This window comes from Sceloporus undulatus, chromosome 2 (assembly GCF_019175285.1).
Source record: "Sceloporus undulatus isolate JIND9_A2432 ecotype Alabama chromosome 2, SceUnd_v1.1, whole genome shotgun sequence".
NCBI lineage: Eukaryota > Metazoa > Chordata > Lepidosauria > Squamata > Phrynosomatidae > Sceloporus > Sceloporus undulatus.
The window spans coordinates 123,414,927-123,429,885 of record NC_056523.1 but is presented as its reverse complement, the minus strand read 5'-3'; the positions used below and the strand labels follow the sequence as shown (position 1 = coordinate 123,429,885).

At 37.6% G+C, this 14,959-nt stretch overlaps 1 protein-coding gene across 13 annotated transcripts in view; it reads left to right on the top strand.

The window, feature by feature from the left end:
* The window catches only part of CACNA1A (calcium voltage-gated channel subunit alpha1 A), a 461,089-nt gene that overhangs the window by 271,971 nt on the left and 174,159 nt on the right, over positions 1-14,959 (top strand). For all 13 annotated transcript variants that reach the window (XM_042448340.1, XM_042448338.1, XM_042448344.1 and 10 more), the window contains exons 14-15: positions 615-727; positions 13,007-13,119. In XM_042448340.1, coding sequence (XP_042304274.1) covers positions 615-727; positions 13,007-13,119 — 226 coding nt within the window. The remainder of the gene's footprint in view (positions 1-614; positions 728-13,006; positions 13,120-14,959) is intronic.

Genomic DNA, 14,959 nt, shown 5'->3' with positions numbered 1-14,959 from the left:
ATAGTAATTTTCTACTTGTTTCATCACCACTGTAGTTGTAGTTTTGTTATTATTGTTATCATCATCATTATCATCAGATATGGAAGAGTCATGTAAGTCCTGAGTTAGAGTCTGATGGAATACATCCCATTTGCAGGGTGGCCAACTTCCATGAGAAACCCATGGAGATACATAACCTCTGGATTGTTTTATTGCATTTTCCACCAGGAATGTTACTGTTGAATTGCTGGTGGTGGGTTGTTTTTCTTTGGTTGTTTGATTGCTTGGTTGATTCCTTGATTCTTTGCCTGTGATGAGCTGGGGTAACATCATCTTTTTAATGGGAATGTTTTCCTTCTAGTAGCACTTACAAGTAGTTTAAAAATGTAAATTAACAATCTGTTCACCAAGGGACCCTTACTTGTTTGTGGTAAAAGTTAGCACTTTCTGAAGTCCAGAAGATGTTTTGTACATTGGCTCTAAGAGGCTCTTTCTTTTTGGTAAGGCTGGAAATTCTTGCAGATCAGGTGTGGGTGGCTTTGTGGAAGGAAAGGCAACAATGGAAAATTGCTGAATGGAAAAACATGGTTCTGACATTCATTTCTCCCTATTTCTTTGTCTCTCTGTTCTTTCAGACTATGCAGAATTCATTTTCTTAGGGCTCTTTATGTCCGAAATGTTTATAAAAATGTATGGGCTCGGAACGCGGCCTTACTTTCACTCATCCTTCAACTGCTTTGACTGTGCTGTAAGTATTTTGCAGTACTACAGGGCTCCTGTTGTTGCCTGCCCCAGTATTTCTCAGCTTCATATTCCAAGTGCCTCCCTACAACAGAGGCTTGCTAGCATGCAAATGTGTCAATTCTTAATGAGCACCTTTGCTCTGCATGTTGTAACAAAGTATCCCTTACTCTCTGAACAGACACATTGTTTGCCTGGGGTGGCTAAATGTACTGTGCTACCGAGAGTCAAACAAATAAGATCCTGGCATTTCATGGCAATGAAGGATTTACTGACACTTCTAGGGCAGTTCTAACCATTTACCTGCTATTTGAACTTCAGATATTTGATTCAAGTAGCAGCAATATGCTAACTATGTATTGTGCAGTTATGGTGCAGCTACACATTGAACCCAATTGAATGTGATGTAGTGTTTTTTTGGTTGGACTACAACTCTGGAAACCAGTATTCAAATCCCCACTCAGCCATGGAAACCCATTGGGTGACCTTGAGTGAATCACACTCTCACAGGTTCAGAGGAAGTTCTAAGGCAAACACCCTCTAAACAAATCTTACAAAGAAAATCCTATCATAAGTTTGTCTTAGGTTCACCATAAGTCTGAAATGAGCTGAAAGCACACAACAACAAGACACTGAACATGTTCACTCACAAGCTGGAAAAAAGGCCTGAGCACCTTTGAAACTGAGAAAAATATGTTTTTTAGCATAAGCGTTCATGGATTATAGTTTTCAGATACAGGTAAAGTCCACTTCATTAGACACAATATCAGATAGAGAAGACCAGATTTTATCTGACAAAATATACTGTAGTCCATGAAAGCTTGTCCTATAAATGTATTTTTTCCAGCTGGTTTCAAAGTGCTGCTAGATTGCTTTACATCTTTTTATGTGAACAGACTAGCACCGCTATCTCTTTCAAATCAAGCTGAAGCTTCCTCTTCTTTAATTTGGAGTTTCTACACTATCATTACAGTTTACACTTAACTATCCAATATATTACATGATCAAGAAACAAGCCAAAACAAAAAGGATTAAACAAATGACTTGATGTGCCTTGCTTATGCAATTAATATTTAGGCTTGATTCTAAAATTACCTGTGACAGATCTAGTGCATTCTTATATGGTAGCTCCAGAAATGTTTCCGTTTGCAGCATGTTTATGAGTTGAACTGGGATAACCAGGTGTTTGGGGATCTTTCAGGACATGCTACCATTTAGAATGTCACAGCTTTATTTCTGCCCTTCTTTTCAAATGTTGATCTGGAAGCTACTTGTAACAGGTCAGATTATTTGACCATCTGACCTAGGCTGGCCTTTCCTCTCTGCCTAGTTTCAGGCAGAGTTATTTCACATTATGTGCTATCTGATACTTTCATCTGGAGATGTCACAGTCTGTAGCTGCATCTACACTGCAGAATTAGTGCAGTTTGACATCACTTGAACTGCCATGGTTCAATGCTATGGAATTATGGGGAGCAGCGGAGGCATCCCCAGGAGCAACGGAGAAGCGGAGCCCTTTGAAGACCTTTGAGGCTCCCCACCTGGCCCCAGGAGAAGCAGCGCAACGCAGGAGGGGTGTGGGAGGTGCCCTATAAAGCCAGTGGCCCTTTCCATCTCCCCTGAGCAGCAGAGGAATCCCCAGGAGCAACAGAGCAGTGGAGCCCTTTAAAGACCTTTGAGGCTCCCCACCCGGCCCCAGGAGAAGCAACGCATTCAGGAGGCGCATGGCAGGTGGCCTATAAAGCCACCGGCCCTTTCCATCTCCCCTGAGCAGTGGAGGCATCCCCAGGAGCAACAGAGCAGCAGAGCCCTTCTAAAATCTTTGTGGCTCTTTACCCGACTATTGCAACAGCATTAGGCTTTTGAATCAAGGGGTTGCTAGTGCTGTAGTCTGGAATAGCAAGGCAACCGGTATAGTGGGGACATTAGGCCCACATACCATTCCTTCCACTGCTTCACCTAGCCTCTAAGGGCAGAAGGTGTTGTTATTCACACCAGTGAGGTATAAATATCTTGGGGCTTGGATGAGGTGTGTTTGGATTCATCCCCTCAGGTTCCACAAAAGATCGTGGCGGAACAGTAGGGACAGTTTTGCAAACCACTAAGACCAGCCAGGCAGTGGTTCAGGTAAACCAATTTGGTACTAGTCTTGCCAACGGGTTTTAATTAGTTAAATACAAACAGAAGGTAGCGTTGTTGTTTTTTCTTTTTATAGTCTATTAAGAGACTTCAATCGAAAATTTCTCTATAAGTTTAAATAAGAAAGCATCAACACTTTTATTTGAATTGATTAAATGAAGAAGAATGGCAAAGGTAATGATTATGTAATTTTTATCATTAATAATTGAATGTATATGGAAAATTAAATGACAAGAAGGAAATACAGAAAAATGAACACTAGAAACAGGACAACGACACAAACAGAGACAATGGCCAGCTCTAAAAGCAATATGACAGATTCAACCAGTGTGTCAGAACTCCAAAGCCAATTTCCAATCAATATTCACAGTTCTATAATCACTGCTCAGTTTCCTTGTTAATTGACTTAGGTTTAGTTCTGCCTGGGTTTAGAGTCTGGGAGGGGGTTGGGATCGCTTGTAGGTAGTTAGCTGCTTGGGAATGGAATGCTGCGATAAGCAGGAGACATCTGCAGAGGCCTTCAAGGCCAGACAGCTTGTTTCTCATGCTTAGTGGGGGTGTAGTGCCCACAGGAAAAAGGTGGGGGGATATGTGCGTTTTAAACTAGGTGCTTGGGATTTTGCTGGTTAGATTCTGCTTAAACGTTTGTCTGGTCACACCTGCCTGTATTTCCAATAAACTTCACTTCTTTTGGAGCAAGTTGCAGTTGTGGGTTTCTGGTGGAAGTTGCTGGATCTCACACAATGGCAGGTTTACTCTTTTATATTTATTGTTTTTATGTACAGCGCTGTGCAAATCTACAGCGCTATATAAATTAAAGGATAATAATAAATACTATAATTCTCCAAGAACTTAGAGAATTTAAGAAAAACTTCAAGAAAGAGATAAGAGAGGAACTTAAAGATAATAGGACTGAGATACAGCAAGATATGCATAAGGAAATTAGTGTACTAGCAGGGAAAATTGTCAAAATAAATAAAGAAATGGAAGAAGTGAAAGATGAGATGGATGGAATAACCTCTAAAACTAATAACTTAGAAAACAAAATACAGATCCTAGAAACTCAATTAAAACAGAGTGAACAGACTATACTACTTCAAGAAAATAGATATAGGGAAAAGTGTATTAAATTAAGAGGAGTCGACAAAACATTAAATGAAAAACTTTTTGAGAAAATTATTCCACCTATAGCTACTTTCATAGAAGTAATAGAAGTCTACCATATATACTTGTGTATAAGTTGACCTCATGTATAAGTTGAGAGAAGGTTTCAGGGTCAAAATCCTGGATTTTGATATGACCCATGGATAAGTCGAGGGTAAAACTTAGGGGACCATAAGGAAGGATGGAAAGGGGGAAATACCACTTCCGTCCCTCCGTCTCCTTCTATGGACCTCTAGGAAGCAAGTGGATTTAAATGGAGATTTGTTTCCACAGGAAGCAAAGGCTTGCAAACAGACCAGGCAAGTGCTTTTCAATGGGGAGTTTTCCCCCATAGGATGCAAAGGCTTGCAAAGGGACCAAGCAAGTGATTTTAATGGGGAGTTATCCTCATAGGATGCAAAGGGACCAGGCAAGTGCTTTTCAATTGAGAGTTTTCCCCATAGGATGCAAAGGCTTGCAAAGGGACTAGACAAGTGCTTTTCAATGGGGAGTTACCTCATAGGATGCAAAGGGACAGGCAAGTGCTTTTCAATGAGGAGTTTTCCCCATAAAATGCAAAGGGGACCAGGGAAGGGAAGCCTTGCAAAAGGGACCAGGGAAGGGAAGCCTTGCAAAGGGGACCAGGGAAGGGAACCCTGCAAAGGGGACCAGGGAAGGGAAGCCTTGCAAACGGACCAGGCAAGTGCTTTTCGAAGGGGATTTTTTACGATAGGATGGAAAAACTTGCAAATGGACTGGAAAGGGAGGAATTCAATGGAGATTGGGGTGTTAGGCTTGCTTGCTCTAGGACTTTTCTAATCACTATTTCTACGTTGACCCTTCTATAAGTCTACCCAAGACGGAAGGCATTATGCTATACATTATAAATTCAATAGATAAGGCTTAAGCTATCATTTGAACATCAGAGGTTTAAGTATTAATGATACGTTGAAGTAACATAGGTAAATTAGGTAATCAGGTCATCTAAGGTTATCTCAGAAGTGAACGAATAGTATATTTCTGAATTTTAGTATATCTGTAAGTTTTTTGTTTGTTTTTTGTTTTTGTTTTTTGCTGTTTTCTGTCTTTTGTTGTACTTGGTATGTAATGTTATGTAATGTTTATTATGTGTTATTGTGGATGTTTGTACTTAAGGATTTGTTTAATAAAACTTATTAAAAAATAAATAAGTTCAAAGGCAAGAGATTTTATGAGGAAATTAAAATCAGAGGAAGAAGTAGACAACAATAAGAATTATAAAGGCCAAGGAGATACTAATTTAAGAAGTGAGGAAAAGGAAGAAACTACTAATCCATAACAGCTATAAAGGTAGGTTCTTGGAATGTGAAGGGCCTAAACTCAGAGAAAAAGAGAAAACAAATTTTCTGTTATATTGAGAAAAACAGTTTTGATATTATTTGTTGGCAAGAGACAAAAAAAAAAGATAAAGATACCAGATACTTAAAGAATTTGCAATTGGGAAATGTATTTCATTCTAGTATAAAGGGGGAAAAAAGAGGTGTTGCAACTTTTGTAAGCAATAAACATGAGTCCAAATGTGTGTACTCAGATAATATAGGAAGAGTGGTAATTGTAGAAGTTACAATATGGGGGGGGGGGGAATAATCGTAGGAAACATATATGCACCTTTAGAAAGAAAAGACTTTTTATCAGTCATTAAACAATGTATTGGGGGGTATAACAATAAAAAAATAATTGTGACTGGAGACTTTATTGGTGTAATTAAACCACAAAGAGACAGAAAATCAAGCAAGAATATTAAAACTAATCAAGGAAAACTCCCAGTGAGTTGTATAGAAATGATAGAAGAACAAGATCTCATGGCTATCTGGCCAAATTTGTATGGTAATAAAAATAGTTTTACTTTTATTTCAAATAGACACCAGTCATATTCCAGATTAGATTTGGTTTTGGTGTCTAGAGATTTAGTGACAAAAGTTTAAAAAATGGAAATTGATCTTAGGACTTTCTCAGATCACAACCTGATAGAATTGTATGTCCAGAAAGGATACTATGGCCTGTTACAGACTGCCAAAATAAAGCTGCTTTGGGTCTCTTTGGAGGTATGCTATTTAAATGATGCATGGGTCCTAAGAGTCCGGAGGTGGGAAATTATGTAATCCGGCATAGGGAAGGAGTCTTGGAAGAAACTGAATAGAAGAATGAACATTTGGTATAAGATGATGTATTTAATGTATCTATTTTATTTTGAAATTTGATGTGCGTGTTTCCTTTTGTATAAATGTGTTTGTCTGGTATGTTATTTAATGTTTATTGATATATTAATAAAGGTTTAAAAAAAAAAAGAGTCCGGAGGTAGCGCCAAAACCACACTCCATTCCTAAGCACTGGAGTGCAGCTTTGGTGCAGCTTCCGGATTCTTAGGACGCATGCATCATTTAAACAGCATATCTCCAAAGAGACCCGAAGCAGCTTTATTTTGGCAGTCTATAACAGGCCAAAGATAACTTCGATTGAACGTTAAAAGATGAGTTACTGAATTATGAATCTTTTGTAAACAAAGTAAGAAGGGAAATAAAATATTTTTGAGGAAAATTGCACCCCAGATGTACCAATGAAAGTAACATGGGATACTTGTAAAGCTGTTTTAAGGGGTATATTTTTGAAGAGAGCAAGTGAAATCAAAAAATCTTAACAAAAAAACAAGAACAGATTATAAAACAATTGAGAAGGAAGGAAGAGGAACACAAACAACATCCACAGAACAGTAAGATTTTAAATAAAATTAAGCTTCTACAAAAACAAATGCAAGCACATATTACAGAGGAAATAGCAACAAAGCTGAAAAAAATAAGGCAAAGATATTTTGAGAACGCAAATAAAGTGAGCCGGTGATTGGCTAATAAAATTTAATAAGAAAATAGAAAGAAAACAATCTCCAAAATCAGATATAACAGTGAAATAATTAATAATCAAGACATTATCAAAAAAGCATTTAAAGAATTCTATATGAAATTGTATAAAGAAGAAATAGAACAACTGGACTTTGACAAAAACATGGAAAAATTCTTTTTTATAATTGCTAAAAAATAAAATTGAAATAATAACAGGAGAACAAAGGGCATTATAAAATGCAACTTTTAGTCAGGAAGAAATCATGCAGGCTAAACAGAAGATAGGGAAAACACCAGGACCGGATGGCTTCACGGCTAGTTTCTATAAAATATTCAAGAAAGAATTAGTAGAACCACTATGCAAAACACTAAACTTAATAGAAAAACAGGGGAAACCAACATCTTGGGAAAAAGCCATGATTGTATTAATCCCTAAAGAAGGGAAAGATCCTTTGTCAGTAGCTAATTATAAACAAGATATATGCAACAATCAGACTAAAAGGAATTCTACATAAAATAATAAAACCACATCAAAATGGATTTCCACCAGGAAGACACTTAAAGAATAATATAAGAGCTTTAATCAATGTGTAACATTATTATAATGTGAATAAAGAAAAAAAGTTGGTGCTAATGTTCATCTGTCAGGGATGATGGGAGTTGTAGCTCTTCACCTCTGGCTTGAACTCACCACTTGGTTGTGCACTGCGCTGACCAGTTTTGGCCAGTGGTTATAGCTTAGCAGAGTTACAGAGAATAGGCTGAAGACCCTGACAAACTCTCCAAGCCTTCTCACTCTTGCTTCCACAGAAGTCTTCACCCTTCTTCAGGATCCAGCTGGTTCTTGTAGCTTCACCCAAGACACCAGACAACTCAGTAGTCTTAAATAAAAGATCTACTTTATTCTACTATATACAGCTCTAAAACTATCCAACACAACTCCAATACAACAATACTATACTCCTCACTATCCACTACTACTACCCACACAACTACCCACACAATACATTGGGATGCATAGTCATTATTATAATCAATGCATGGTACCACCCACTGTTGTCTGTTTCCACCCAGTAGGCGTGTACATCATTCTCATTGGTTCTTTTGGTTCATCCCACAATTAATGGTTTCATCATCTCAGCCTTGACCACTTAACAATTGTCAGGTGTGTCCAATTATCCACTTTACATTTCTTGTCCTTGGCAATTAGGACTTGTTAATTGTATTACCATTTACACCTGTGTGGTTCTCAATTGGCTTCTGCTGAGTCACCCTGACTCTCACATACATGTTTTATTTCATTTACTGTATATCCCATGTTGCTTTTTCCTTAACATCATCAACACCAAGAAGGCGTTCAACAATGTCAGGTGGAGATTCATGTTGGAAATTTTAAAGAGAATGGAAATGAGAGAGATGTTTATTAATAATATCAAACAAATTTACAAACACCAAACACCAATTAATAATTAATGGAAGTAAGACCAAGGAATTTTATATTAGTAAAGGAACAAGACAAGGCTGCCCCTTGTCCCTGTTATTGTTTATCACGGTTGCAGAAATATTATTAAATGCTATAAGGAATAATAAAAATATAAAGGGTAACAAGAAAAAGGGACAAGAAAAGAAAATACTTGCTTTTGCAGACGATATGGTGACAATTGTAGAAGACCCCTCTACAGGAGTGGAATATTTAATGAGAGAGCTCAAAGAATTTGGGAATTATGCAGGATTGAAAATAAATAGAGATAAAACTTGGATTGTAACAAAAAATCTGGGGAAAACTGAGGAAGAATTGATTATTACAAAAACAGGTTGTAAACTAACAAACAAAGTTAAATATTTAGGCATTTAGTTCACTAATAACAATTTAGATCTTTTTGAGAACAACTACAAAAAAGTATGAAGGAACTGCAAACAGATCTAATAAATTAGAATAAACTAAACCTCTCAATTTTAGGAAGAATTTCTCTCATAAAAATGTCCTATCTTCCAAAAATATTATTTTTCTTGTCCAATCTCCCAATTTTATGGAAAGAAGAGATCATAACACAATTTACAAAAGATATGAAACAGTTTATTTGGAAGGGTGGAAGACCAAGAATTAAGTGGGAAGTTTTGAAAGATAATAAAGAGAGAGGGGGATATGCCTTGCCTGATTTAAAATTATACGCATGGGCCTGCAGTCTTTCATGGATCCAGGAATGGATAAAATTAGACAACATTGAAGTATTACACCTGGAAAGATACGGACTTAAATATGGCTGGCAAACCTACTTATCATATGATATGCAGAAAGAAGATATTTTTTTTAATATACACCCTGTAAGGAAAGCATTATTGAAGACATGAATAAAGATCAAAAAAATATTTTATAACAAATTACCAATCTGGACCTCAACACAAGAAGCTTCTTTTGATAGGTTATCTGGAGAACAAAAATGGCAAACATATAAAGATCTACTAAAATTCGATAATAAAAGAGAAGTATTAAAACAAAGAGAAGAACTAGCTAGAGAAGGAAAATATCTTAATTGGTTCATTTACGTGCAGATTAAAGCAAAATTTAAAGAAGATCAAAAGAATACTGGAATAGAAACAGAAGGTATTGATTTAGATGAAATGTGGTGGAAGGAAGATAAGAAGAAAATATCCAAACTCTATAAAATATTGATAAATTCTGATTCTATAGAAGGGCGGTATATAAATAAAACTTTTATTTTATTTATTATTATAAATAGAGACTTAGAAAAAGAAACTATAAAGGAGAATATGGTGCGATGGGCATAAGATATAGGTCATCCTATACCTTATGAAGACTGGCAGAAGGCATGGAAAAAACTAATACCTTTACAACATCGCAAGACATGAAAGAGAACCATATAAAAATATCAAACAGAAAGTATCTTACTCCAAGGAAACTTAAGAAAATATATAAATTGTCAGAGGATAAATGTTGGTGATGTAACCAAAATTCCGGTTCTTTATACCACATGTGGTGGACCTGCACTAAAATAAAAAAATTCTGGGCAAAGGTAAATAAATAAATAATATAATAATAATAAAATAAAACTTTTATTTGTATCCTGCTTTTCTGTAACTAGACAATCAAAGTGGCTCACAACATATTAAACTCCACATTTACAACGTTATGTCCCAAATTCCCCCTTAAAACAGGATTAAACATGTTACAATTAAAATATCTATTAAAACAGAATTAAAAAAAGAAAATATATACAGTATGACGAGGACAGAGTGGTGGGCTAATACATGATGTGAGGGGCAGTCATTCTGTTGCCGGGCACTTTTTATTTTGGAAAGGCCTGCCGGAAGAGATCTGTCTTGACAGCTTTTTTTAAAGCTGTCTAAGGCGGGTTACAAACTGCTGGGTTGCAGCGCTCTCCCTCCGCTGCCGCTTGCAGCGTCGGGGAGCCACAGCCTTTAAACGGCGCGGCTCCCGGACACTGCAGAGAAGGAGCGAGGAAATCACGCTCCTTCTCAGGCCCCGGAAGAGGCACCGCGAGTGCCAAAGGGCACACTTGTGGCGTCACTTCCAGGGCGCCACGTGTGGACACAGAGCGTCCGTTACGTCAAAGTGGCGGCGCCCGTATGAACAGGGCGCCGCCATTTTGTACGGAGTGAGTCCATGATAGGGCAAGGGGCGTCTAGAAGAGACGCCCCTTTTCCAAACTGGGATGTCCTCAGGACGTCCCTAATGGCGGTTTGTAACCCGCCAAAGCTGGCAATTTGACTGATCTCATCCGGCAGGCCATTCCATAGTTTGGGAGTAATTGCACAGAAGGCCCTCTGGGAGGTAGCAGTTAGTCTGGTTTTTAAAGCCTGCAATAGATTCCTCCCATGGGACCTGAGGGTTCGGGGCGGATTATATGGGAGCAGGCAATCCCTCAAATAGATTGGGCCCAAGTCATGTAGGGCTTTAAAGGTTATAATCAACATGTTGCACTGTGCCCGAAAGTACATTTAAATACTTTAAGAATCTTAAAGATACAATATAATATGCAACCAGAACTCTATCTACTGGATATAACATCGTCCCTGCAAAAAGAAGATGAAAGGAAACATTGGAGACTTCTCCTATATCTTATTACAGCAGCAAGAATAGTAATAGCTAAAAATTGGAAAAAAGACAACCCACCAACTATTGAAGAATAGTTTTTGTGGGGGTTTGGGGCTATGTGGCCATGTGGCCATGTTCTAGAAGATTTTCTTCCTGATGTTTCATCAGCATCTGTGGCTGGCATCTTCAGAAAATGCTTGCCTGGGAATGCAGGAGTGATTTGCACGTGTATTGTTCTGTGCTGATGGCAGCCCTCAGGCTGGGAGGCTAATGCAAAAGAGGATTGAAGAATGGATACTTAAAGTACAAGAATTAAAAGAAATGGATAGACTGACTTGCATGATTAACAATAAATCCAAGGACAAATTAATAGAAGACTGGTCCCTGGTACTACAATACTGGGAAGAGAATTGGGGAATTAAGAAAGATTTAATGATTTAGACTAAGATGTTAAAAGAGTTGAAATGACACTAGAAGATAAATACTAGACAAAGGAGGTTATCTAATGGGGAAGGTAGCTTCGAATAATTATAAGGAATCATTTACAGAAACTGCATTGCTTATGGTATATAATGGTTTAAAAGGCAAACAATGTATAAGTTCACAGTCAATTGTTACTGTAAATATTTGTATGGGATAATGTTTATAATGGCTTAAAAAGCAAACAACGTGCATCTTTACAGTCAATTGTTACTATACATATTTGGGGGGGGTTCCTTTGTCTTTTTCATTCTCATTAAAAAAATTAAATGCTATGGAATTCTGGGACTTGTAGTTTTGTGAGATATTTAGTCTTCTCTGTCAGAGAGCTCTGGTACCACAACAAACTACATAACTCAGGATTCCATAGACCCATGACAGTTACTGCATAAATTTTGCAGTATAGCCGCAGTCATAAACTCAGGTTGAATCCAGAGAAAACAGAGGTACTCGTGATAGGCACCCCAAGTCCAGACAGGGAAATTTGCCATCCAGTCCTGGATGGGGTCACACTTCCCCTAAAGGGCAAAGTTTGTAGTTTGGGAGTACTCTTGGACTCATCCCTACAGTTATCATCCCAAGTGGATGCGATGGCCAGGAGTGCTTGGTACCAGCTTCGGCTGATACGCCAACTGCGTCCCTGTCTGGACCGAAAGGACCTAGAAACAGTAGTACACGCACTGGTAACTTCTCACTTGGATTTCTGTAATGCGCTCTACATGGGGCTACCTCTGTATCAGGTCCAGAAGCTTCAACTAGTTCAAAACGCTGCAGCCAGATTGGTCACTGGAACTCCAAGGTCAGACCATATAACATCTGTATTAAGATCTCTTCACTGGCTGCCAATTAGCTTCCGGGCTCAATACAAAGTGTTGGTTATCACCTATTAAGCCCTATATGGCTTGGGCCCGAGTTACTTGAGGGAACGCCTCTCCTTACATAATCCGCCCCGCACTCTCAGAACAACAGGAAAGTACTTACTTGAGTACTCCAGGGTGAGATTGGCTGTAACTCACCAATGTACATTCACAACAATAGCTCCGATGTATTGGAATAAACTCCCTGAAGAGATTCGACTCAGTTCCTCTCTGGATGCTTTTAAGAAGGCGTTGAAAACCTATCTTTTCTGCCTAGCATACCCTCCTGACTCTTTATAGAGAAAGTTATCCCCTAATTGAAGTGTACCTCAAAATGTTTAACCTGCGATCGGGATATTTTAAATTGTTTTTATACGATGTTTTATGGAATGTATTTGTGATTGTAATTGTATTGTTATATGATGATTTATACTTTTCTCTTGAATCTGTGAACCGCTTTGATCTTGTTGGAAAAGCGGTATAGAAATAAAGATATTATTATCATCATCGTCGTCATCATCATCATCATCATCATCATCATCATCATCATCATCATCATCTAGCACCATTTACATGCTAAGTACATGCTTCATCTGTAAGCTCCAATCCTTTCTCGTATGCCTGTGTCTGTGACTGTTGGCAAATGTCTTGTTCAGAGTGTAGCCTAAATAGTACCTGCATTTACCTTGGTGCCTTACCTTCTTTTTTGGCAGGTTATCATTGGGAGCATCTTTGAGGTGATTTGGGCTGTGGTAAAGCCTGGCACCTCCTTCGGGATCAGCGTCTTACGAGCTCTCAGGTTACTGCGCATTTTCAAAGTCACAAAGTAAGTGTTCTTGAGGTCAGCATCTCAACAATGCCTATGTACCAATTAGTTAGTGCCTGAATGTGACATAATATATGTAAGTTATCTAAAGTGGGCATGTAAGGGCTGTGCAGGGGTATACCATAGAAGTATGTATGCTTAAGTATTTACCCACAGTTGAATAGAAACCTGCAGAATTTGCCTCATAAGCATACCTTGATTTTAAAAAAATAACTTGGAAAAGAAAGTTTAGTGGAACATCTTTTTGCAGGCATTTACAGTGTGATCTGCAGCATATACCTTTTGTACAAATATTACCAGTTTTTCTATGTCCAGAGGAGTCATTTCTTGTTGCATGTGGTGGAGGGAGAAGATGAAAGCAGAAAACAAAACAAAAAAGCCCAGAAGATCTCTTTTTGAAGACTTATTTCATCCTACCTAAAAAGGGTTGGGAAGAATGTCAGTCAGCAGGAGCACACATTAAATACCATTGGCATATTGGAGTGTACATTCATTTAAGAAAAGACAGAAAACATGACAATGCTTTGAAGATGCTATCTGGATATAGATTCTACAGAAGCAAAGATCAGTAGCTCATTGCCTTTGTATGTAGTCTCCAATTTGTCAGATAACAAATTCATATATGCCTTTTTCCCAGGGAAATTTGGCTATGGAAGTTATATCATTTTGTAAAAACTGCAGTGTAATCTCCTTCTAAATATGCTGTAACTCTGCACAAATCTTTCATCTTCAATGGCTAACCCTTTTTCCACATTAGACTTCAACAAATGAAAGTGCAGGAGATCACAGCTGTAACTGTAACCTATTCCATAATATCTTGCCATAGTGTGTTATATGACTTGCAGACAATAAAATGGTAAGAGGAATTGCAAATACCATTAGCAGTTTTGCTTATTTGGCTATTATTTGTCCCTCTTGCAACAATAATTGCACTGATTAACCCTAAAGGACATGGGGCTAGAACTGCCTTTCCTTTTTCTACAAATAAGGTCTGGTATGTAATTAACTAAAAGGTGAATTGTCAGTGTACATGGGCCTTATAATTTTACATGGTTTTAAGTTTTAAAATTGTATATCATGTGTATATAATTCTAATAAATGCTTACATTTATGTTAGTTTTAGTGATATGGTACTAGCCTATGTTAAGTTTCCTGATTTTTCCAAAGCAAAGAGGCCTAAAACAATGCACAAAGAGCTAAGACTATTTTTTGAGTTGTGAATTAAAACGGTATGTATGGGGGAGAAAAAGTAATTGAAATGACAAATTGGCCTATATTTATCACCAGACTCCAAGCCATCCAGGCTGCCAGTATCCTAGAAACAGTGATTATATGGAGATGCTTATAAAAGATGCCAGTGACAAATGGGTATACTTGTTTAACGTCTGAAGACCACTCCCTAGTGAAGTAGACTATCCCCAAGATCAATAAACAGCAGTACTATTGAAAATGTTTGTACTTTCTAGAAGTCTTAATATCAGAAAGGTTTGACCAAATATGTTAAACAACATAAAATTTCTTCAGTTTTTATTCTTCTAGATGTTGAAAAGGCATTTGACAGGATAAAAGAGAAATATGTGATCCAGTGCTTCTCTTCATTCAGTTTCTTGACTAGATTTTTGTAAACAAATTTCTTTACTGTAAGCTTAACTCTTTCAAAAGGTTACATTTCAAAAATGTTGAAAACAGAGGAGGAACATGCAAGATAATTTGTTGTTGACATATTATTTGCTTTATTGCTGTTGTGCCATTTATTAATCGTGCATCATTTATTGTACCATTTATTAATTGTAACACTAACATTCATACAGTAACTGTAAATGATATTGGTCTATCTGTC